This window comes from Cetorhinus maximus, chromosome 2, assembly GCF_964194155.1.
Source record: "Cetorhinus maximus chromosome 2, sCetMax3.hap1.1, whole genome shotgun sequence".
Classification (NCBI taxonomy): Eukaryota; Metazoa; Chordata; class Chondrichthyes; order Lamniformes; family Cetorhinidae; genus Cetorhinus; species Cetorhinus maximus.
The window spans coordinates 35,597,675-35,622,141 of record NC_135880.1 but is presented as its reverse complement, the minus strand read 5'-3'; the positions used below and the strand labels follow the sequence as shown (position 1 = coordinate 35,622,141).

The 24,467-nt window shown below is 43.6% G+C and overlaps 1 protein-coding gene across 2 annotated transcripts in view; it reads left to right on the top strand.

Moving 5' to 3' along the window:
- The window catches only part of thbs4a (thrombospondin 4a), a 112,736-nt gene that overhangs the window by 44,041 nt on the left and 44,228 nt on the right, over nt 1–24,467 (top strand). For both annotated transcript variants that reach the window (XM_078563238.1, XM_078563246.1), the window contains exons 6-10: nt 1,778–1,829; nt 11,322–11,509; nt 11,691–11,828; nt 20,094–20,171; nt 22,732–22,884. In XM_078563238.1, coding sequence (XP_078419364.1) covers nt 1,778–1,829; nt 11,322–11,509; nt 11,691–11,828; nt 20,094–20,171; nt 22,732–22,884 — 609 coding nt within the window. The remainder of the gene's footprint in view (nt 1–1,777; nt 1,830–11,321; nt 11,510–11,690; nt 11,829–20,093; nt 20,172–22,731; nt 22,885–24,467) is intronic.

The following is a 24,467-nucleotide window of genomic DNA, read 5'->3' as shown; positions in this document are numbered from 1 at the left end:
GGTCTGAGTTTGCGATTGTTGTTTCCGGTGCCAAGGTCGATGCCGAGGGGTCCATCCGGTTTCATTCTTCTTAGACTTCCTCAAATTCCTTTGGACAAAAAAGCCAAACAGTGTTGTGAATGATCTCTCCAACACTCCAGCATCTGAACAAATTTAATTGAAGTTTCTATTTAGCGGTGTTGATTGTCCATGAATCAATCTCCTTCCCTGAAATTTTCAGTTTTCTCTCCTTCCACCTGACTGCCCATGCCAACCGTATTATGGTGTGAGCAACATATTATCAGGGTCAATTGGCTTGTTAACAACTCAATTGATTGATTACTAATTTAAATATGGCAGGTGGGCTGCCGATTTTGGCACCCACCCACCTGCTGTTATGGGGGTGAGCTTGGGGGTGGGTGGGAAGGTGGTGGAGTTGGCACCCGCCCTACCTACCTCCCCCCACCAAAAATACACTCAGCTGAGGCCCGCAAAATCCAGCCCTAGACAGCTTAGTGGAATGGGCAAACAAGTGGCAGATGAAATTTCATGCAGGGAAATGTGAAATGGTTCATTTTGGTGGTAAGAACGCAGTGAGACAATATAAAATAAAGAGTACATTCTAAAGGAGATACAGGAGAAGAGGGACCTGGGTGTATATATGCATAAATCATTGAAGGTGGCAGGACAGGTTGAGAGCACAGTTAATAAAGCATACAGCATCTTAGGCTTTATTAAGAGTACAAAAGCGAGGAGGTTATGTTAAACTTGTATAGAACACTGGTTCAGCCTCAACTGAAATATTGTATCCAGTTCCAGGCACCACACTTTAGGAAAGATGTGAAGGCATTGAAGAGGATGCAGAAAAGGTTCATGAAAATAGTTCCAGGGATGAGGAACTTCAGTTATATAGATGGTTCGGAGAGGTTGGAACTGTTTACCCTGGAGAAGAGAAAGTTGAGAGGAGATTTGATAGAGGTATACAAAATCATGGGGGGTCTGGACAGATTTGATGGGGAAAAACTGTCCCATGGTGGAAGGATCGAGAACAAGACGGCACAGATTTAAGGTAATTGGCAAAAGAAGCAACGGCGACATGAGGAAAAACATTTTCACACAGTGAATGGTTGGAACCAGGGATACGTTGCCTATGAGTATGGTGGAGGCAGGTTCAATCAAGGCATTTAAGAGGGAATTGGATTATTATCTGAAAGGGAAGAATGTGCAGGGTTACAGGGAGGAGACTGGGGAGTGGCACCAGGTAAACTGCTCCTTTGGGGAGTCAGCACAGACATGATGAGCTGAATGGCCTCCTTCTGTGCTGTAACCATTCTGTGATTCTGTGGTTCTGTGATATGCATCGATTTCCTGTCTGTGCTATTTTTTAAAAAGCCTTTAAGTAAATGGGTTAATGACTTTGTTGAATACAATGACAGGAATTTGGTGCATTAGCAGGTGTACCAAGCTAGTACAGTTCCTGTAATTATTTCCCACACGTTATGGAATTCCCATATCTCCCATACATCTCTCACACCTTACGTGGTGAGAAGATAGTGAGCCTAGCCCAGTTTTAAGCCTATGGTGATCTTCAGTTGGCCTCCGACAGGCATGTTACAGATGCCCTATGATTTGCCTCTAAATTTCCTTCACCTATGACACGAAGCTCAGCAGAGCAGGAGATTGAAGCCTTGTTTCTTGCTCCTCGTTAACCTCCACTAACAAATTGTGCCACAGAACAACCTCCATCTTATTATTACTTGATCTCCAGGGCTGTTAAAACTCTATTTTGTTTCTACAGGTTGAAGAAACCACTTTGTTGCGTCATACCATTGCAGAGTGTCAAGCGTGTGGTGAGCATTTTAATGCTTTTTCTATTTTTAACTGTTATCTTGAAATGTAATGATAACATTTAATATGAAGATCAATGGATTTTCACCTCTTCAGGTACTTGTACACCAGCTTCTCTTACACTTCCTCTCCCACACACCTCTGATATAGGCCGGAATTTTCATCCTCGGGGTGTGTAGCAGGAATCAGGAAAATTCTTGGCTTGGCTAGCCTGCCTCAGGAGAAAGTGCCCACAAAGGCGGGATCTTCGTTGCTGGGGCAAAGACGGGCTTCAGTTGAATGACCCGACCCGGGAAGAAGCTCAGAGGCAGACCCAGGGGATGCCATGTGCTGAGGCGGACAGGTGCTATTGCATTTTGTCCCAGTTAAAACAAAAACACAAAGACCCTGCAGCCTTCAACCCCCACACACTCCCCATGCCGCATTCATGTCACCTCATGCCCCCATGCCAGGCTATGCCCTGCAACCCATCCGCCATGGTTCCTCATGCCCACAAGCCAAGGTATGCCCTTCCAACTTGTCGCCATGGCCTCATACCCTTTATGGCAAACTATGGCACTTCATCCACACCCCATGGCCCCTCATGCCCATTATGCCAATTCCTATTGACCCACTATATACTGAATAGAACCAATTAACCTTATCATGACAGTTGGATTTATTAACAAAAACTTTTGAAAATGTCATTCATTTATTCCACTATGTTAAAAAGAGTCATTTCACAGAATCACAGAATCTTAATGGCACAGAAGGAGGCCATTTGGCCCATCTTGTCTGCACCTGCTCTCCAAATGAGCACTATGACCTAATGCCATTGCCCTGCCTTTTCCCCGTACCCCTGCACATTGTTTCAATTCAAATAATCTTCTAATGCCCTCTTGAATACCTTGATTGAAACTGCCTTCACCGCACTTCCAGGCAGTGCATTCCAGACCCGAACCATTTGTTATGTGAAAAAGTTTTTTTCATGTCATAATTGCTTCTTTTGCAAATCACTTTAAATCTGTGCCCTCTCGTTCTTGATCTTTCTACGAGCAGGAAAGCTTCTCCCTATCTATTCTATCCAGCCCCCTCATGAGTTTGAACATCTCAATCAAATCTCCTCTCGGCCGCCTTCTCTCGAGGGAGAACAGTCCCGACCTCTTCAATCTATCCTCATAGTTGAAATTTCTCATCCCTGGAACCATTCTTGTAAACCTCTTCTGCACTCTCTCCAATGTGTTCACATTCTTCCTATGGTGTGCCACCCAGGACTGTACACAATACTCCAGCTGAGGTCTAACAGGTGTCTTATATAAATTCAGCATAACCTCCCTGCTCTTGTACTCTATGCCCCTATTAATAAAGCCCAGGGTACTATGTGCTTTATTAACTGCTCTCAACCTGTACTACCATCTTCAATGATCTATGCACATATACACCCAGGTCTTTCTGCTCCTGCACCCCCTTCAAAATTTTACCCCTTATTTTGTATTGTCTGTCCATGTTCTTCCTACCAAAATGCATCACCTCACACTTCTCCGCATTGCACTTCATCTACCACCTATCTGCCCACTCCACCAATTTGTCTATGTCCTCTCGAAGTTCCACACCATCCTCCTCGCAGTTTACAACACTCCCAAGTTTCGTATCATCTGCAAACTTTGAAATAGTCCCCTGTGCACCAAGATCTACATCATTAATATATATCAGGAAAAGCAAGGTTCCTAATACCGGCCCTTGGGGAACTCCACTACAAACCTTCCTCCAGCCAGAAAATTATCCATTGACCATTACTCTCTGCTTCCTATTTTTCAGCCAATTTTATGTCCACTTTGCTACTGTCATTTTTATTCCATGAGCAATAACTTTTCTCACAAGTCTGTTGTGTGGCACTATATTAAATGCCTTTTGAAAATTCAAGTACACCACATCAACAGCATTACCCTCATCGACTTTTTCTGTTACCTCTTCAAAAAACTCCAGCAAGCTAGTTAAACATAATTTCTCCTTTAGAAATCCATGCTGGCTCTTTCTTATCAACCCATATTTTTCCATGTGAAATTTCACTATAAGGCACTAAAAGTGTCAATCATACATACCATTTAAAGTATCAATAACAGTTTTGAACCTTGAAACCACTTAACCTTGTGTAAATAAAGCTTGATCTCTTTGGTCAATTTCACAGAGAGCCAGAGCTGTCAATCAAGTAATATTTTCTTTGGGGCACAGCTGTTTCAGCAAGAGTAATGATTGTCTGGGCTGTCAGCCAAGCCTCATTATGTATGCTCAAGGCCCACACCAAGTGCTCAGCCTGGCAGCTTTCCCTTCATCTGCTTCTGGCGGGAAGAGGGGGGGAATCCCTCCTTAAAGTGTCCCCTGGGCCCATCAGAGGGCTCTCCCAGGTGTAACTCCCCCCCAGGTTCCCCTCTCCCCTATCTACTCCAGCCCCAATCCCCCGTTCCCCCCTCCCCCGCATCTTACCATGGTGTGCCAGCTTGGTACCAGTGAAACCCCACACTTACCTCAAACTCCAGTTGCAGCACAGCATTTCTCCTGTCAGCCTCACTGCAGTACCAACCATGGCCACTGCTCCTGGGGACACAGCTGGTACTGAAACCTGCTGACCTTTGATTGGCCGGCAGCTCTCTGATGTTGGATTTCCTGTTTCTGAGGGATAGAAGTCCCACCTCAACAGATAACAGCCAATCAGCCCTTTGATGGCTACAGGGCAGCTATTTGAAGTGGGGAAGCAGGCTCCCCCTGACTTTCCAGCTGGTGCCCTGTTAAATCCAGCCCTATGTCAACACTCAGGGCGGAGTCGAGATGACAGGGGTCTCAGCTGTCACCTCTTTTCAAGAAGGCCCGCCGCTCAGGCACTGAACAGGCCAGCGGCGGGACTTTCCCCAGGATCAAGGACCCGTGGGGATGAAAGTCCCGCCCACTGAATGCTGCTAGCCAACCAGAGGCCAGCAGCTCTTCTCCACTCAGCAGAGCCATCTGGGGAGGCGGTGGCTGCTGCTGGTACTACACCCATTCAAGATCTCAGATTGAGGAGACACCCAGGCACAGGTGTGTCATGACGGGTGAGAGTCAAGGGGGCGCGGGATTGAGGGGGTCGGCAGCAAGGGCAGCGGGGTAGCTTTCAGCAGGTCTGCCCACCTCCCTTCTGCATAACTGATGCTGAATTCTTTAACCAGGCACTGAGTGCCTTTGAATGAAGGACCACCCCCAGCTGGGAGCCCGCAAGCAAACATGCCAGGGTTTGCTTGTTGTGCTGCTTGCATGGCGAGCACATCCCCCACCACTCCCCCCCCCACCAACCTGCCATTGGGCTAATACCAACGGTTCCGGGATGAGGTGGGAATTAATTGCCCACTTAAGGCCCTCAATTGGTGATGGGCTGTCCACCACCACCTTCTCAGGGGTGAGCAACAAATGCTGGTCTTGCCAGCAATGCCCACATCCCATGAAAGAATAAAAGAAAAGTTGCTGCCTAGAGGGGTTGGCATGAGACCAGCCTAATGGCTTTTTGCATTGGGCCCTCATTACAATACAGTTGTCGAGCTGCCAGCACGAAACATGCTCCCTAATAAGCAGGGCTCCGTTTGGAGGTGTGAAATTGGGTGAGGCAGCTCCTTGTGAACAGCCTTCTGCAGCAGCTTAAAGGGGAGGCATATTGTAGGTGGGGTTAAAAAAAAGCAGTACTGTGCAGTAGCTGGCGAAATGTGTGCAGTACCTACCGTAGCGTTACAAAAGTGTTAGGATGCAAAGTCCACGAGCTGCCAGGAAAACTCTCTCCTAAAGCACCGTCCTGCTTTACCTGACCACAGTTTAAATTTTTTTAAGTATTTTTAGAAATGGCCATCTACCAACTTGTCTGCCCATGACTAATGGACAGGAGCTGCAACTGGTGCTAGTCAGACGGACAGAGCCAAAAATGGAATTGGGGTTTTAAATCTGTCATTTGGCCTCTACTTGCATATTTGTGAGGTTCCCACCTATATCCAATGGGAGTTCCAGCCATCAGGGTACAACACAGCAGTAGGTCACCATGGCTGCCCACCGCTTGATTTTAATTCTGTTATTGGTAGATGCAGGGGGAACTAAAGAGGCAGTAATGGCCCCCGTAGTGCTTATGAATGTGACTGTGCTTTTGTAGCCTTAGCATTCCTTCTCAAATCTGTGGATTTCAATCCTCTTCTTTGTGTATAATCCTAGAAGTGTTGAAGAAGCTAGTGTTTGTGAAAGGTCCCTATCTGTTTAAGGAGAAGGCATGCGTTATCAGCCTTTGGCCACATGCAATCTTGATGCATTAACTTTGCTGAGGTGACAATGACGTATGCGCGCACATGGGATTGCAGGACTTTATTCCCAGAGAGATCTTGCAGTTCATAAACTTAGCTGGGCAAGCATCATCGGGCTGCGAGGTCTTCCTTTGGAATGCTCTTCTCCTGGTGCCACATCTGTAAATCAACAAGGCCTGAAAAAATGAATTTGAATAAATGCACCAAGTACTTTTACATTTTTTTAAATTCATTTACGGGATGTGGGCATCGCTGGCTAGGCCAGCATTTATTGTCTATCCCTAATTGCCCTTGAGAAGGTGGTGGTGAGCTGCCTTCTTGAACCGCTGCAGTCCCTGTAGTGTAGGTACACCCACAGTGCTGTTAGGGAGGGAGTTCCAGAATCTTGACTCAGCGACAGTAAAGGAGCGGACATATATTTCCAAGTCAGGATGGTGAGTAGCTTGGAGAGGAACTTCCAGGTTGTGGTGTTCCCATCTATCTGCTGCCCTTGTCCTGCGAGATGGTAGCAGTCGTGGGTTTGGAAGGTGCTGCCTAAGGATCCTTGGTAAGTTCCTGCAGTGCATCTTGTAGATGGTACAGACTGCTGCCACTATGCGTCGGTTGTGGAGAGAGTGAATGTTTGTGGATGTGGTGCCAATCAAGCGGGCTGCTTTGTCCTGGACAGTGTCAAGCTTCTTGAGTGTTGTTGGAGCTGCACTCATCCAGGCAAGTGGAGGGTATTCCATCACACTCCTGACTTGTGCCTTGTAGATGGTGGACAGGCTTTGGGGAGTCAGGAGATGAGTTACTTGCCATAGGATTCCTAGCCTCTGACCTGTTCTTGTAGCCACAGTATTTATATGGCTAGTCTAGTTCAGTTTCTGGTCAATGGTAACCCCCAAGATGTTGATAGTGGGGGATTCAGTGATGGTAATACCATTGAATGTCAAGGGGCAATGGTTAGATTCTCTCTTGTTGGAGATAGTCATTGCCTGACACTTGTGTGGCACAAATGTTACTTGTCGCTTTTCAGCCCAAGCCTGGATATTGTCTAAGTCTTGCTGCATTTGGACATGGACTGCTTCAGTATCTGAGCAGTCGCGAATGGTGCTGAACATTGTGCAATCATCAGTGAACATCCCCACTTCTGACCTTATGATGGAAGGAAGGTCATTGATGAAGCCGCTGAAGATGGTTTGGCCTAGGACACTACCCTGAGGAACTCCTGCAGTGATGTCCTGGAACTGAGATGATTAAAAATGAGAAACCTCACTGAGTTATAATAAGAAGTAATTTTAAGTTATAATTTTCTTTGTTACAGTTTTAGTTCTTCTGTATTATCATGCACAATGATGATTAGAGAGTCAGTGACTAAAACAGCAAATGGCTGCTACTGCAAATTGCCCACATCATCTTAGTTGACAGTAAGGTACCAGAGTTTAGCAGGCTTTGTTGCCCTTTCTTTGGAGTTATAATAAATTGACCTATCTGGATTACAATAGTCTGGTCTCGCTAGGGTTGCCAATTCTGGTTAGACATATTTCTGGAGGTTTGCTCAGATAATCTCAGACCTCCAATCGCTGTGCCCAGTCAAATTGGACTATAACAGTGACAACATGTGAAGAATATAGCACCTTTCACAATTTCAGGACATCCCGAAACATTGTACAGCCCATAAAATACTTTTGAAGCATATTCACTGTTGTGATGTAGGGAAGAAGGCAACTAATTTGCACACAAGGTCCCACAAGTAGCAATGAAATAAATGACCAGATCATCTGCATTTGGTGTCAGCAAAGGGATAAATATTGGCCATGCAACTGGGAGAACTCACCCTCAAAAAGTGGATCTTGCACATCCACCTGAGAGGTTAGAAGGGGCCTCAGTTTAATGCCTCCCCTGAAGGACGGGACCCCCGGCAGTACAATATTTCCTCACTACTGCACTGGAGCATCAGCCTATATTATATGCTTATGTCTGTCAACTGCAGGTTGAACTGATGACTGTCTGACTCCCACCTGATGCCAATGTTATCACTGAGCCAAGGTTGACACTTGTCAGGACGAAAGATGGTAGTCTTGCTCTTCTAAAGTCCACTCTTGTTGTCTCCCTTCTCCTTAGAATAACCTTTGCGCAGACGAATGAATTATTACTAAGGCACCATGACCACCATTTGGGTAGTGTGCAGCGACCTGTATGATCCTATATTGAAGCTCATTGGAGCTTTATGGAGTGGAATCCCTTCTGCTATTTGATGATCTGTGCAGGGGCCCAGGTTGTCAATGAGAGCCATCAATCATTCTGGGAACTTTGGGGAATTCTGTGATGCAGAAAAATTGCAAGTCCTTTCATCCTGCACTTGGGATTCCAGGAGCAGGAGATTGCTGTGCCTAGCAACTACAACACATCTCTGTGCTGTGAACTGGTGTTGCTGATGCCCCCAGTGGTAGCTTGGAACTGAGATATAAAATGTTAGTGCTGCAGTGACCCTGACTGCAGCTGGCAGTACTGTTCCTGTGGTGGAGGTTAGCCACAGGTCAAATTCCAGGAGTTTTCTCGCACATTCCCAGGTTTGCTTGGCCTCGTGTCTAAAGATTCCCTTCACCTTCTCATTCTTCACCTTCCAAATAAGAGAGGATTCTTCAGTAGACTATTCCCATATGCAGATTTAAATGGGTCACCTTGGTAAACTCTGCAGCTAAAAATCTCAGACAAAAATACCTCCTGGCAAACAGCTGCCCAGTGAAAGCAAACAGCGATGCATTCAGTTTGTAAAGTTAATCTCCGTGCCCTCCCCTCCAACGCCACCCCCCTCCCCCTCCCCCTCCCCCCTCCCCCACCCCCGGCTACTCTCAGTGTTTCACTGTAACTTCAAAGGAGAGACTGGCTATTTCAGCATTACCCTGAAAATTCCATCAGTCTGTCACCAAGGTACTGGGAGAATATCCTGTGCAATTTCAGGGCCAAAATCCTTTTTCATATCTAATTCCAATTACTGCTGATGCCACCCTCAGCTGCTGACTTCACATCTGTCCAAAACACTGAGCTCTCACTTGTCTTGGGATGTATGGGGGTGAGGCTGTATTTACTGTCCATCCCTGAATGCTCCGTGAAGGTGACAGTAGTCTTCTAGGTGGTCTTCTTCACCCACTACGCCCTTGTGCGAATTTATTTCCATAATGGTATTAGATTGGGAATTCGGAGATATTGATCTAGACACATTGAAAGAACAGAAATATATAACCAAAACAGGATAATCTGTAACTCTGAAGGCGACTTGGAGATATTCCCATGACATTTCTGCTTTGTCCTTCCCTGTGGTGAATATTGTGGGGCTAGTAGACAGTATGAACAAAAATGTGAAGAGTGCAATCCCAGCACGAGCACCCTGTTGAAAGGGATCAGACAACAGATCTAAAGCATTAAAAATTCAGTTTTAAGTGTTACATTTTCACACTCCAAATACATTAGATTAAATAATGCTTTTGGCAATTATAACAGCCAAATAGTTAACACATATGACACTCCTCCAGCCACCATTTTATCTGATAATTTGACAATTTGATTTAAATGGTTAAAGATCGCCACTTAAACAATAGGAAGGGGAATGCTATATGAGCATGCTACATATTCTTTCACTATTCTCAGCAAGTGTTCAGCACTGTTGTCCATAAGTGGTACCATCGCTATATAGAATTCCTTACATACACATGTGTATTGAATTTGCTATTTCATGCTCAAACTAATTTTCCTGTAAATTTGCAAGTAACAACATCAGGCCAACGTAGTCAATGGGTGTTAGTCCTACATGGCAATAGTCAGCGCCCTTTAAAAAATAATGCATTGCATGAATCATTTTGAGATACTTCAATATGAGGAGTGTAGCATAAATCCAAATATTCTCAGATAATGAAGCAGTCCTTGTCCAAATACAGCAAGACCTGGACAATATCCAGGCTTGGGCTGACAAGTGGCAAGTAACATTCGCACCACACAAATGACAGGCAATGACCATTCCAATGAGAGAGAATCCAACCATTGCCCCTTGATGTTCAATGGCATTACCGTCACTGAATCCCCCACTATCAACATCCTGGGGGTTACCATTGACCAGAAATTGAACTGAACTAGCCATATAAATACTGTGGCTACAAGAGCAGGTCAGAGGTTAGGAATCATGCGATGAGTAACCCACCTCCTGACTCCCCAAAGCCTGTCCACTATCTACAAGGCACAAGTCAGGAGTGTGATGGAATACCCCGCACTTGCCTGGATGAGTGCAGCTCCCACAACACTCAAGAAGCTTGACAACATCCAGGACAAAACAGCCCGCTTGATTGGCAGCACATACACAAACGGGAGGTGGTGGCATAGTGGTATTGTCACTGGACTGGTATTCCAGAGACCTAGGGTAATGCTCTTGGGACCAGGGTTTGAATTCAATAAAAAAAAAATCCGGAATTAAAAGTCTGATGATGACCATGAAACCATTGCCAATTGTTGTAAAAACCCAACTGGTTCACTAATGTCCTTTAGGGAAGGAAATCTGCTGTCCTTACCTGGTCTTGCCTACATGTGACTTCAGACCCACAGGAATGTGGTTGACAAGGTAATAAATTACTAGCCAATGACGCCCATATGCCATGAATAAAGAAAAAAAACATTCACTCCCTCCACTACCAACGCACAGTAGCAGCAGTGTGTACCATCTACAAGATGCACTGCAGGAATTCAACAAGGCTCCTTCGACAGCACCTCCCAAACCCACGACCACTACCATCTAGAGGGTCAAGGGCAGCAGATAGATGGGAACACCACCACCTGGAAGTTCCCTGTCCTGACTTGGAAATATATTGCCGTTCCTTCCTTCACTGTTACTGGGTCAAAATCCTGGAACTCCCTTCCTAACAGCACTGTGGTTGTATCTACGCCACATGGACTGCAGCGGTTCAAGAAGGCAGCTCACCAGCACCTTCTCAATGGCAACCAGGGATGGGCAATAAATGCTGGCCCAGCCAGCGAAGACCACATCCCGTGAATGTATTAAAAAAAACCATTCAGAATCACCGTGTTACACTTAAACTTTGACAAAAATGGGGGCAAGTCTAACTGCAATTATATACAAACTTGCTTTACAATATCAATGTAAATGACATGGCTTACTCAGGCAGACCTATTACTAACTTCCATGTATTAATTACTGTATTTCCAAATCTTCTATTTTAGGCATTGGATTGATTGTGTCAGAGGCAGAAATGGAACCCCCTGTGATCCCTACCATTTCTAAACCCAGATGTACTACTCATTCTTGTTTCCGAGGTGTGCAATGTATTGAGACTCAGGATGGTTTCCACTGTGGTCCCTGCCCCGCAGGATTTATAGGTGATGGAATTCGGTGTACAGATGTAGATGAGGTAGAGTACAAAGGCAAAAGCTGTGATGGACTCCTATTCATTTTATTTTGTAATCGTATCGTTTTTTATTACAGTTAAACAAGATAAAAGGTTTTTTTGTAAATCTTTGCATGTAGTTATCTTAGAACTGGCTAACCTTGATTTCCATGTGTTGATCCTAATGCCCAATTTTCCCATGTAGTGCCAGGTGAACCCATGTGCTTCTGGAGTTCGCTGTGTGAACACTTTCCCTGGCTTCATGTGTGAGAATTGCCCAGCAGGTTATACCGGACGGAGAGTCCAAGGGATAGGATTGGAATATGCAACACTAAATAAACAGGTAAGCACTGGGTGCAGCATGAAAGCCTTACTTAGAAATACAATAGTTAGGGAATGGGATTGAGCAGAAAGTGGGAGTGAGAGTCAAAAAAGGGTTTGGAATTGGAAGTCAAGAGAATGTCAATGAAAGTCAGAATGAGATTGGAATGAGAGTCAAGGACAGGTGGGAGTGAGAGTCACGAGACCATAGACAATGGATGACAGAAAAAGATGGAAGTCAGGAAATGATAGGGAATGGGATTCGAGGGAATGGGATTCAAGGGAAGGTAAGAACTTAGATCAAGAGAAGTGGGGAATGAGACTGAAAAGAGGGGAATGAGCCAGGAGAGGGTGTAGAATGGGCATGAAGAAAGGATGAAGAATTGGAGTGAGCTAAGCAATGAGAGAAGAGCACCAGGGTGGGTATAGCCTTGCAGATTGAGGTATGAATGAATAACATAGACTAAGTTCAGGAACAAACTAGAAATCAAAATTAAGTGAAGAGTGCTGTTCTGCTGTCATTCCAGTACTCCAATATTTTTAGTTATTTGCCTATAAGTTCTTACTTCAGGTTTTACTTATTTATTTGTTCACCAGGCATGGGCAAAGCTGAAAATATTGCACTTACTGCTGAGTGATTAGGTCACTTCAGAAGGCGATAAGAGTCAATCACATTGGCTAGTTAGCCTGGAGGCAAATTCTGTATGTAGTGTGTTAAATGGATCCAAGCCAGATGGTGAAGTACAATAAAGCAAGACAGATCATTTCCTTGATAGTAACTTTAGTTACAGTATTATGGCTCTCTGCCTCCTAACTACTAACCCAGTGACCCATGTATATTTGCTCTTAGCCCTTATTCAAACAATGCCCATCACCTGTATACCTTTAACAACCAACCATTAACAGTGGGGGTGGGAGGGGGCAGTGTGGGGTAACAGGGCGTGTATTGTAAGGTTAGAAAATGCAGAAGAATGGGTCTCCTGATTGCCATGCAGAATTTAACCGCAGGGCTGCTTTAAAATTTTTGCTGTGGAGTTCCCACCCACAAGTGGCCTGATTGACAGGGTAGGAGCCTTTGGGTAGGGTATGTAGACAAAGCCTATCAGAGCTGGTATATGCAACCGGGATATCCAAATTGCGGGGCTGGGGGAGGTTCAATAGTTGAGGAAGAGGTGTGGAGTGAGAAGACAGGAGCAGATCACTGGGTAACTTGTTGGGCCTAGAGGAAATTCCTGCTCCACCTGGCCCACAAGCAGTGCTGGAAAAGCACTCACCTTGATGAATTCAGCCCTCCTAATCTCTTTTTAAGCTGCTGGGTTTCCGGAGGCATGAGAAATCCAGCCGCCTGTGGTTAAAAATCAGAGGACTGTTAAAATGAAGGCAAATAGAATATTTAAAAGGCCAATCCTCTTCCCGCAAGTAGATTTTTTGCCCATCACTTGTCCCACCTCCATTAAAACTGCAAGTGGGTGGGTTTGGTTCCTGTTCCAGATTTGTTTTGCATTTAACCTCTGACACCACCCCAATCCACCCATTTTTGGGAGTTAAGTTTCAGTCTATAATGTGGGACTCGAGTCACATGTAGGTGAAACTGGGTAGGGGTGGAAGTCAACCTTCCTGGAGCATATAGGTGAACCAATTTTTTACAATTTTGTTAACCATTGGGGTTTAATTTCCACTTGGTGCGACATTTAGTGTTGGATATCTATTCTGTGCTATATTAATCTGCTAATCTATTTAAAATAACTTAAATGGCTGCATATTGCTGAAAAAAGACATGTTGTCAAAGCTTTTCATCTTGTATTTATCAGGACGTTCACAAGAATACCAAATTGTAAAAGGAACAGCAATTTATACTGCTTGAAAACATAAAAATATAAGAAATAGGAGCAGGAGTAGGCCATTCGACCCCTCAAGCCTGTCCTGCCATTCAATAATTTCATGGTTGATCTGCCCCAGGCTTTAACTCCTCTTTTGTGCCAGCTCCTCATAGCCCTCAACTCCTCAATATTTCAAAAATCCATCTAAATACCCTTTAAATACTTTCCGCGATCTAGTCTCCACAACTCTCTAGGGTAGAGAATTCCAGACATTTACTACAATCTGAGAGAAGAAATTCCCTCGCATCTCAGTTTTAAATGAGTGCCCCCTTATTCTGTAACTATGTCCCCTAGTTTAAGATTCCCCCAATAGTGGAAATATCTTCCCAACATCTATCTGTCAAGCCCCCTCAGAATCTTGCACATTTCAATATGATCACCCCTCATTCTTCTAAACTCTAATGAATAAAGGCCTAACCTGTTTAGCCGTTCTTGATAAGTCAACCCCTTCATCCCAAGAATCAGCCTAGTGAATCTCTTTTGAACTGCCTCCAATGCCAGTATATATTTTCTTAAATATGGGGACCAAAACTGTACACAGTACTCCAGGTGCAGCCTCACCAACACCCTGTTCAGCTGTAACAAGATTTCCCTATTTTTAAACACCAACCCCCTAGCAATACAAGCCAAAATTCCATTTGCATTCTTAATTCCTTGCTGCACCTGCATGTTAACTTATTGTGTTTCATGCACAAGAACACCCAGATCCCTCTGTGCTGCACTTTTTTGCAGTCTCTAGCCATTTAAATAATAATCTGCCTTTTGATTTTTCCTACCAAAGTGCAAGACCTCACACTTTCCTACATTAAACTCCATCTGCCGAGATTTTTGCCCACTCACTCAACCTGTCTATGTCCCTTTGCAGATTCTTTATGTCCTCCTGACAACATGCCCTCCCATCTATTTTTGTATCATCAGCAAATCTGGATACATTACACTCTGTCCCCTCCTCCAAGTCATTAATATAAATAGTAAATAATTGAGGCCCTAAGACTGATCCTTGTGGCACTCCACTTGTTACATCCTTCCAAGCTGAAAAAGATCCATTTATCCCGACTCTCTTCTGTGTGTTAACCAATCCTCAATCCATGCTAATACATTACTCCCAATATTATGAGCTCCTATCTTGTGCAATAACCTTTTATGTGGCACCTTATCAAATGCCTTCTGGAAATCCAACTACACTATATCTACCGGTTTCCCTTTATCAACTCTGCTTGTTATATCCTCAAAGAACTCTCGCAAATTTGTCAAACATTATTTCCCTTTCACAAAACCATGTTGACTCTGTTTGATTGCATTAAGCTTTTCTAAATGTCCTGCTAGTTCTTCCTTAATAACGGATTCTAGCAGTTTCCCAATGACAGATGTTAGGCTGACAGGCCTATAGTTTCCTGCTTTTTGTCTCCCTCTCTTCTTGAACAGGGACATCACATTAGCGGTTTTCCAGTCTGCTGGGACCCTCCTGGAATCCAGTGAGTTCTGGAATATTTCGACCAATGCTGCCACTATCCCTGCAGCCACTTCCTTTAAAACCCTTGGATGCAGGCCATCAAGTCCTGGCGACTTGTCTGCCTTTAGTCCCATTAGTTTGTCAAATACTTTGTTCCTCGTGATAGAGACTGTTACAAAATCTTTCCTCCCATTAGCTCCTTGCTTGTCTGATATCTTTGGAATATCTTCCACTGTGAAGACCGATGCAAAATATTGGTTTAAATTATCTGCCATTTCCCTGTTCCCCGTTAACAATTCTCCTCCAAGAGTCCCAAGCTCACTTTAGCTACTTTCTTTTTATATACCCATTGAAGCTCTTGCTGTTTGTTTTTATATTTCTTGCCAATTTACTTTCATATTCAATTCATCCGCTGCTAGTTCCTAAAAAAATTCCCAATCCGTTGACCTACCACTAGTTTTCACCGCTTTGTATGGCTTAGTTTTTGATTGGATTCTCTCCCTGACCAGCTTTGTTCGCCACAGGTGGTTCATTCTTCTCATCCAGTCCTTCTTTTTGACCCTGGATAAATTTTTGCTGAGTGTTATGAAATATCTGCTTAAATGTCTGCCACTGCTCATCCACTGACCTTCCCCTTAGTCTATTTTCCCAGCCCACTTTAGACATCTCTTTCTTCATATCTCTGAAATTTCCCTTATTTAAGTTGAGGACATTGGTTTGAGATCCGAGTTGCTCACCCTCAAACTGAATTTGAAATTCTACCATGTTGTGATCACTACCCCCTAGAGGATCCTAAACTACAAGATCTCTTATTAATCCTACTTCATTTTACATTACTAGATCTAAAATAACCTGTTCCTGGGTAGATTCTGCAATGTATTGCTCTAAGAAACAATCCCTGATGCACCCTACAAATTCGTGTTCCATATTACCCTGCCAATCTGGTTTGTCCAGCAAATATGCAGATTAAAATCACCCATGACAATTGTAGTGCCCTTCTTACATGCCTCCATTATTTCCCGATTTATATTTTGTCCTACAGTGAGGCAACTCTTCAGGGTCCTATAGACAACTCCTGCCCGTGACTTCTTTCCCTTGCTATTCCTTATTTCTACCTAAACTGATTCCATATCATGATCTATTGCACCTATATCACTACTCACCATCGCACTGATACCTTCCTTTATTAACAAAGCTACCCCGCCTTCTTTTCCTTTTTGTCTATTTTCCTGGAATGTCAAATACCCTTGAATATTGAGTTCCCAGTCTTGGTCAACCTGCAACCACATCTCTGTAATAGCTGTCAAGTCATATCCATTTATTTCTATTTGTGCCATCAACTCATCTATCTTGTTACAAATGCTGCGTACATTCAGATAAAGAGCCTTAAGCTTTGACTTTTTACCATTATTACTCATTCTGGTTCTAATTTCAGCTGCACTCTTCTGCTTATATTTTCTGCCCCTTCCTGTCGCACTTTGATTATCGTTCGCATCTTCACTACCCTGCACCTACGCTCTCTTGTTTCTTCTTCATTTTTTAAGCTTCCCTTCAATTGAACCCTCCCCCACAATAATTAGTTTATAGTCTTATCTACAACCTTAGTTAAACGATTCGCCAGGACACTGGTCCCAGCATGGTTCAAATGAAGCCCATCTCTCCTTCCTCAGCACTGGTGCTAGTGCCCCATGAATTGGAACCCATTTCTCCCACACCAATCTTTGAGCCACACATTTACCTCTTTAATCTTATTTATCCTACACCAATTTGCACATGACTCAGGTAGTAATCTGGAGATTATTACCTTTGCAGTTCTGCTTTCTAATTTAGCCCCGAGCTTTTCATAGTCCCTCAGCAGAACCTCTTTCCTAGTCCTACCTATGTCATTGGTACCTACATGGACCACGACAATTGGGTCCTTCCCTTCCCATTCCAACTTCCTCTCCAGCCCAGAAGAGGATGTCCTTAACCTTGTCACCAGGTAGGCAAAGCAGCCTTCAGGACTCTCTGTCTTTGCTGTAGAGAACAGTATCTATTCCCCTAACTATGCTATCCCCTATTACAACTACATTTCTCTTTTCTCCCCCCACTGAATGGCGCTCTGTACCATGGTGCTGTGGTCAGTTCGTTCACCCTCCCTGCAGTCTATGCCCTTGTCCACACCGGGAGAAAGAACCTTATATCTATTGTACAAGAGCACTGGCTGAGGCTCCTCCAAAGCTAAATTCTGGATCCCCCATACCTGCCTCACTCGCAGTCACACTATCCTGTCCCTGACCACGGACCAAATCTGATGTAATTAATCTAAGGGGTGTGAGTGCCTCCTGAAACACAGTGTCCAGGTAACTCTCCCCCTCCTTGATGTGTCGCAGTGTCTGCAGCTCAGACTCCAGCTCATCAACTCTGAGCCGAAGTTCCTCAAGCAGCAGATGCTGCAGATGTGACCACCATGGATTGCACCGGCGTCCACCAGTCCCCACATATTACAGCTGCAACACATCGTCTGCCCAGTCATCTCTATTCTATTCAATTAATTAATTTAGATGTTAAGTATTTTAAAAGTGAAATTCTTAACTGTACTCTTCAGCTGTAATAACGTCTCCTGATTTAAACCACTTGGCCAATCAAAAGAGACACGGAAGAAATACCCACCAATCACCTACCTGTTTTCCTGTGACTTCACATTTGGCCCTGACAGGTAGAAACAGGTTGAAGGGGCTCTCTTCCACCGGTTTTTATCTCCCACCGCCGCCGCACTTCTCACACAGGTCCGCTCTCCACATGCTGGGACTCCCTCTCTGCTGCCAGCTTTTATCTCCCACCGCCGCTGCATTTCTCACACAGGTCCGCTCTCCATATCCGAACTCCCAGCTCACCTCACTGTTTTAAACTGTAAAAATCCCGGTTCTCCTCTTGCTGTTTTAAACTTTATAAATCCCAGCTCTCCTCTCGCTGTTTTAAACTTTATAAATCCCAGCTCTCCTCTCGCTGTTTTTAACTGTAAAAAGTGAAGAGTGTGCTGATTGGTTGGCAAGTGGACTCTGATTGATAGGTGCATTGCCATGGAGAATGCACCAGTTAACTGCTAGCTGACAGTTAACTGCTATGCTTTGTTTAAATTCAAACCAGGCAGCTTGATTCTGATTGGTCAAGGCAGTGCCCTGGGGAATGAACCAGGGAATGGCTGTGTCCTATTTTGTTTAGTTGAAAAAGGTGCAATATTCTTTCTGTCTGCAAAGCACAAGGCCCTTTGTATTAATATATTTAGCTTCTAGCATGTGTAAGTGAGTCACATGTGAGCCTGACTGATAATCTTAAATTGGTTGTCAATGTAATTCTTAGCACACTCAGGATTGTTTAGCAAATGTTGTCCAGTAGTAGCTACATTTAATGTTGGACACTATGTTTTGAGTTTTGCAAGCATGGGCTTGTTGGAAGTGGTCAGTACTTTGCCTATTGTGAACATCCCCGAAGGGACATGCTGTTTGATACAATCTGCCAGTCTTTCAGTTGCAAAACTCAAAAAAATAGAGTGGGATTTTCCGGCCCCACCTGCCGCCGGGATTGTCCGGTCCTGCCATAAATCAGTGGAATTTTGGCAGGGCTGCTGAATCTCCCAAGGCACGTCCCACCATGATGACGCCAGAAAATCCTGGCCATAGTGTCCAACAATAAATGTGATTCCACAATTGGATGACATTTGCTAAATAACCATGAGCATGCTAAGAATTAAACTGATAACCGATTTAAAATTATTAGTTGGACTTGCAGTGTGGCTCACTTACACGTGCTAGAAGCTACATATATTAATAGACAGGGTCCTTGCTTTGCAGACAGAAAGAAAATGTACATACATTGCACATTTTTCAACTCAACAAAATTGGTGACAACCATTCCCCAGGGAAATGCCTTGACCAGAGTCAACACACCTGGTTTAAATTTGAACAAAGCCTAGCAGTTAACTGTCAGCTGCCAATTAACTGGTGCATTCTCCATGGCAACGTCTCTATTAATCAGAGTCCACATGTCAACCAATCAGCACTCTCTTCTGATGCAACGTACATTATTGTTCCCTTTACAGTTTGGTATTCTTGCGAATGTCCGATGAGTGCAAGATGAAAAGCTTCGACAACATGTCTTTTTTCAGCAACATTCAAATTCTGTACCACCAAATGATTATTAAATGGTTACCTGAAAATATCACCAATATTACAACAATCCAGCAGATTTTTAGTACCCTTTTCTTCTGTTTCTAGCCAACAACTAACTAGATTTGGAATCGGACTAGTCTCCATGGAAAGCAACTTGTGCCTGCTTTAAAACTTTGAGATATTTGTAAAAGTTTGCTCTCTTCCCCTAGCTCATTAGTTTCTAATTACACGATGAACATACTAAATCACATTGAAACACGTTATTGTATCCCCTTTTTATCATGTGAAAAATGAAAAAAATATTAATTTTTGTGAGCACAGTTTATAGTGGCAGAAAGTCTCAGAGTGGCAAGAAATATGTCTGCAAAGTTTGTTACTGGTTTGTACCAGTCTTCACCTGTTTACTCACATCTACTTTGTGTTAACATTAATACAATGAGGAAGTGGCTAATGCGTTTGTGTTAAATTCTTATTGGTGGTATTTCCAAGAAGCCATTTAAGTTATTTTAAATAGATTGGCAGATTGATATAGCACAGAATGGTTATCCAATGCTAAAAATTGCATTGAGTCAAAATTAAACCCCAAATCGGTAACAAAATTACTGAATGGTTGAATTTGTGCAAGAATTTCTCCACTTGTCCACCAGAACAGCAGCAGAAGAACTGCAGAAATTGTGACCAACAGCTCAGTCTAACTAGGTGAGGATTTACTGATTACATACAAGAATGCCAGAAGGCAAGGAAATAAAGTTTATGGAGGACTGTGAAGCATGATTAACCATAATGAAATGTACCTGCAACAGGTCTGCATTGATACAGATGAATGCAATGATGGAAGAAATGGAGGCTGTGCTGAAAATTCCCAGTGCATTAACACCATGGTAAGGATCCTGACAAACGGTCGATGGAATTTAATACAGAGAAATGTGATACATTTTGGCAGAAGGAGAGGCACATTTCTGAAGAGCAGGGACAGAGGCATCTCAAGGTTCCTGCGCAACAATCTTTGAAGGTGGCAGGACATTTTGAGAGTTATTAGCAAAGCATTTGGGATCTTGGTATTCCTAAATAGAGGTATTGAGTACAGAATCGGAGAACTTATGTTGAACTTTTAGAAAACTTGTGGTTAGAGTATTGCATTCAATCCTGGTCACCACGGTCTAGGAAGCATCCTTGAGATGGTCCAGAGAAGATTGATGTTGGTTCCAGGGATGGGGTATTTTAGCTACAAGGTTTGGTTGGAGAAGCTGGGGTTGTTCTTCTTGGAACAAAGGAAATTGAAGGGAGATTTATAGAGGTGTACAAGATGATGACAGATTTGGATAAGGTAAAGAAAAGCTGCTCCCATTAGCTGATGGTTGTTGATACAAGGACTCGGGGGACACAGGGTTAAAGTTTTGGACAAGTGATATAGGGGGCTGTGAGGAAGAACCTTTTTAGCGATTGGTAATGACCTAAAACACTCCGCTTATGAGATGGTGGAAACAGAGATGATCAATGATTTCAAAAGAAAATTGGATGGGCAGTTGAGGCAAAATAAACTTGCAGGGCTACGGGGGTAGAGTGGGACTGACTGGATTGCTCTATAGTGAGCCGGCATGGCCTTGATGGGCCAAATGGCCCCCTTCTGTATTGCTATGACTTTATCATCTTTACTAAAGGAAAAAATGTTTAATTTATTCATTGGATGTGGGCGTCACTGGCTAGGCCAGCATTTATTGCCCATCCCTAATTGCCCTTGTTCAGAGGGCATCTAAGAGTCAACCACATTGCTGTGGCTCTGGAGTCACATGTAGGCCAGACCAGATAGGGATGGCAAATTTCCTTCCCTAAAGGACATTAGTGAACCAGATGGGTTTTTACAACAATCGGCAGTGGTTTTGTGGTCATCATCAGACTTTTAATTCCAGATTTTTATTGAATTCAAATTTCACCATCTGCCGTGATGGGATTCGAACCTGAGACCCCACTGAATTACCCTGGGTCTCTGGAATACTAGTCCAGTGAGAATATCACTATGCCACCACTATGCCAGTAAGAATTGGACAATATGGCCCTGATAATAACTCAGATGCAGGAAGAAATAAGATTTGGAGGAGACAAACCAGGAAGTACAGGTTTCCCACAGATTCTGCCGTATCTAATGGCAGGAACCACTTCTTAAATTTTTTCAACAGGTGTCCCACATGAGATCTAGTCAGATTGACAGGCTGGCTGCCTATCAGGCAGAAAAGCAGCAGAGATGATCAAGACCTTCAGGGTTGAGATTGTTTGGTTCAAGCATTTGAGATCTTTGCTGTTCAGATTGGGGGATCGGGGAGAGATCGGGATTTTCGGGGTTTGGGACGGTGAGAGATCAGAATCTTTGGGGTTTGTGTTGGGGAGAGATCGGAATCTTTGGGATGAGTGTTAGGGAGAGATTGGGATCCTCCAGGTTTTTGCCACTTAGGACCAAGATGAGGAGGAATTTCTTTACTCAAAGGGTTGTGAATCTTTGGAATTCACTAGCCCAGAGTTCCATAGAAGCTCAGTCATTGAGTATGTTTAAGGTAGAGATTGATAGATTTCTGATTAACAATAGCGTAAAGGATTATGGGGTTAGTGTGGGTAAAAGGCATTGAAGTGTTCGATCAGCCATGATCGTATTGAATGACAGAGCAGGCTCGACAGGCTGAATGGCCTCCTCCTGTTCCTATGTTCCATTGGGTTGAGAGAGATTGGGATCTTTGGGGTCTGGTTCAGGGGGCAATGTCTGGTGACACCAGTAAAATATGTCTCTCCTGAATATGCACTGAATTCCGTACTGTGCTGTGTCTCTCACTATCTCTCCTGCCCTCCTGTGAGATATTGCGTCATCTCCCCTCTGTATTTTGTCAGTCTCTCTAGCTCCTGCATTTGATTTCTCACTCTCTCCATATGGTAATTCTCTCGTACAATTTGTCCTGCATGATACCTGTCACTGTTCCCTGTGCTGTAAACCTGATAATGTTTCTCTTGTGCTATACCCCCTTCCCATCCATACTGTGTTCCTTACTCTTCCCTTTCTGTAATCCTGTTTCTCTGTAGATTATATTGCTTCTAATCTTCCTTGCATATGGTATTTCTCTCACACTCTTTGTCCTGTTTTGTATCTCTCCATCTCTCCTGTGCTATACTTCCTATGCTGTTTCTCCTGCACTATAACATTCACTCTCTTCCTAGTGTACTTTAACTCTCTGCCTCTTTCGCCATCTGCTAACCAAAGTGGGGGAGAAAGATGAACCCTGATTGAATGCACAACTGATCCGTTCATAGTAAATGAGACATGTTAATGTTTTGTCTTTCAGTAAATTGCCATTCTGCTCATTGTCATAATTGGAAAATAAAATATCTAGCACAGTAGGCAGTGATTCAGTTTGTGTGCCTATTAGATTTCTAATTTATTTGCTGATTGCCTTATAGGGATCGTTCAGATGTGGAGCCTGTCAGACTGGATATGTTGGAGATCAACAGAGGGGTTGCAAGCAACAGAAGAGCTGCAGCAACAGCCTCCTGAACCCCTGCCACACAAACGCACAGTGCTTTATGGAAAGGGATGGCATCATTTTATGTACTGTGAGTTTACAGCACTATGTGAATGAGTGGCTGATAAAAGCAGTGCAGTGACAGAAAGCACTCTGTGACTCAGTCAGATCTAATGCCATCTGTTTCTTTTTCAATTGAAACTGGATGCTTCAGTGCACTGGGAAATTAGAGACGATGGAGAATGTTTCAAGGCCTTGGGAAATTAAATGGCTAGGGTAGAACCAACAAAAGGGCAGATTCTACCTGCTGTGTGAATGAAGCGGCCTTAATAAAGTGAATGTTGCATGGCCTCTAGTGAGTTCACCCAGTCTTTCTGACATTCTGAATTAATTTAAAGTGTGGGCAGCAATTAACAGTATCCAGTAGTGGCTTTTTACAAGCAACTCTTTGTGATTAAGAGTATTTGGGTCAGGGGAAATTTTCCACTGCCTAATTCCAGCATCTTCTGTGATAATTGTGGAATAGGCATTTTGTCCCAAGTTCAGTTTCAGTGACGGAATACAGTGTTTTGAAATTAACCTTCCCACAACTAGCGTAACCTGGTATACGGGGTACAGTGCATTTCGTTTTCTTCAGTTTAGTTGTGGGGGTGTGTGCAATACAAACGTACACTTACTGTAATTAATGTGTTAATTATCATTTAACAATATACAACTTGTTTAAGTGTACTTGGACAAGTACCACTCGCTGTGTTAATTTGTATGTATCTTTCCAGATTTGTTTCTTCTATCCCCCCTCCCCTCTCCTGAAATGTTGATTCCCTGATGAGGTTTGGTTTCATGAGCACCAGTTGTCCTCCAGCATCTTGTCAATGTTTGTCATGTGACCCACAATCATGCATGGCATGCTATTTGACTGAGGGGAGCATCAGAATTCAGTTCCATCCCGCCCTCAGCCACTGCCTATAAATGTTCTCTTCCAGCAGGGGTCACGGGTTGGTAATTCTGGACAGGAACTCTGGCTGATCTTCCCCGCCCTAGCCTAGGGGCTATGAAAATCAATGGTGGTCCCATTTCAGGATTTTAGTCTGAGATTGTCTGACAAATGGTTCAACAGTAGTTTAGCATTCGTAGGCATGGATTAGCACTAGAATTTCGACAGTAGCTGTGTGTACGTAAACATGCATGCTTTAATCTTTGAGACAGCATATACTGGCATATACTGCTTGTTCTAGTAGCCCTTTTGAAATGGAGTAAAATTGGAATCTTTAACGATAAAGAAGCAAAACTGTAGTTGCTGGAAATCTACAAATAAAACATGGTTGAAAATATGCAACAGGTGAGACAGTATCTGAAACAAAAGGAAAGCCTAAAGTTTCAGATTGTGGTCAGTTTTGATGAAGAGTTTTACCTTTTTGTTCATCATCCCTTTTGCAGATGTTGATCGATTGGCTGTGTATTTTTAACATTATTTCTGTTCATTTTCTACAGTTGAAAGTTAACTGTTTACTTTATCAATCATATTAAAATGTTTGTGTTTCTCGAGCTGAAAGATGTCAGTATAGAGGTTCCACTTTGGTGCCCCAAACTGCAGAATCTGCGGCTCTCACAGGACTTTGGGTATTACTTTGTGCAGCCTTCAGCACATGCATGACAGACTGTTCACGGCTACCT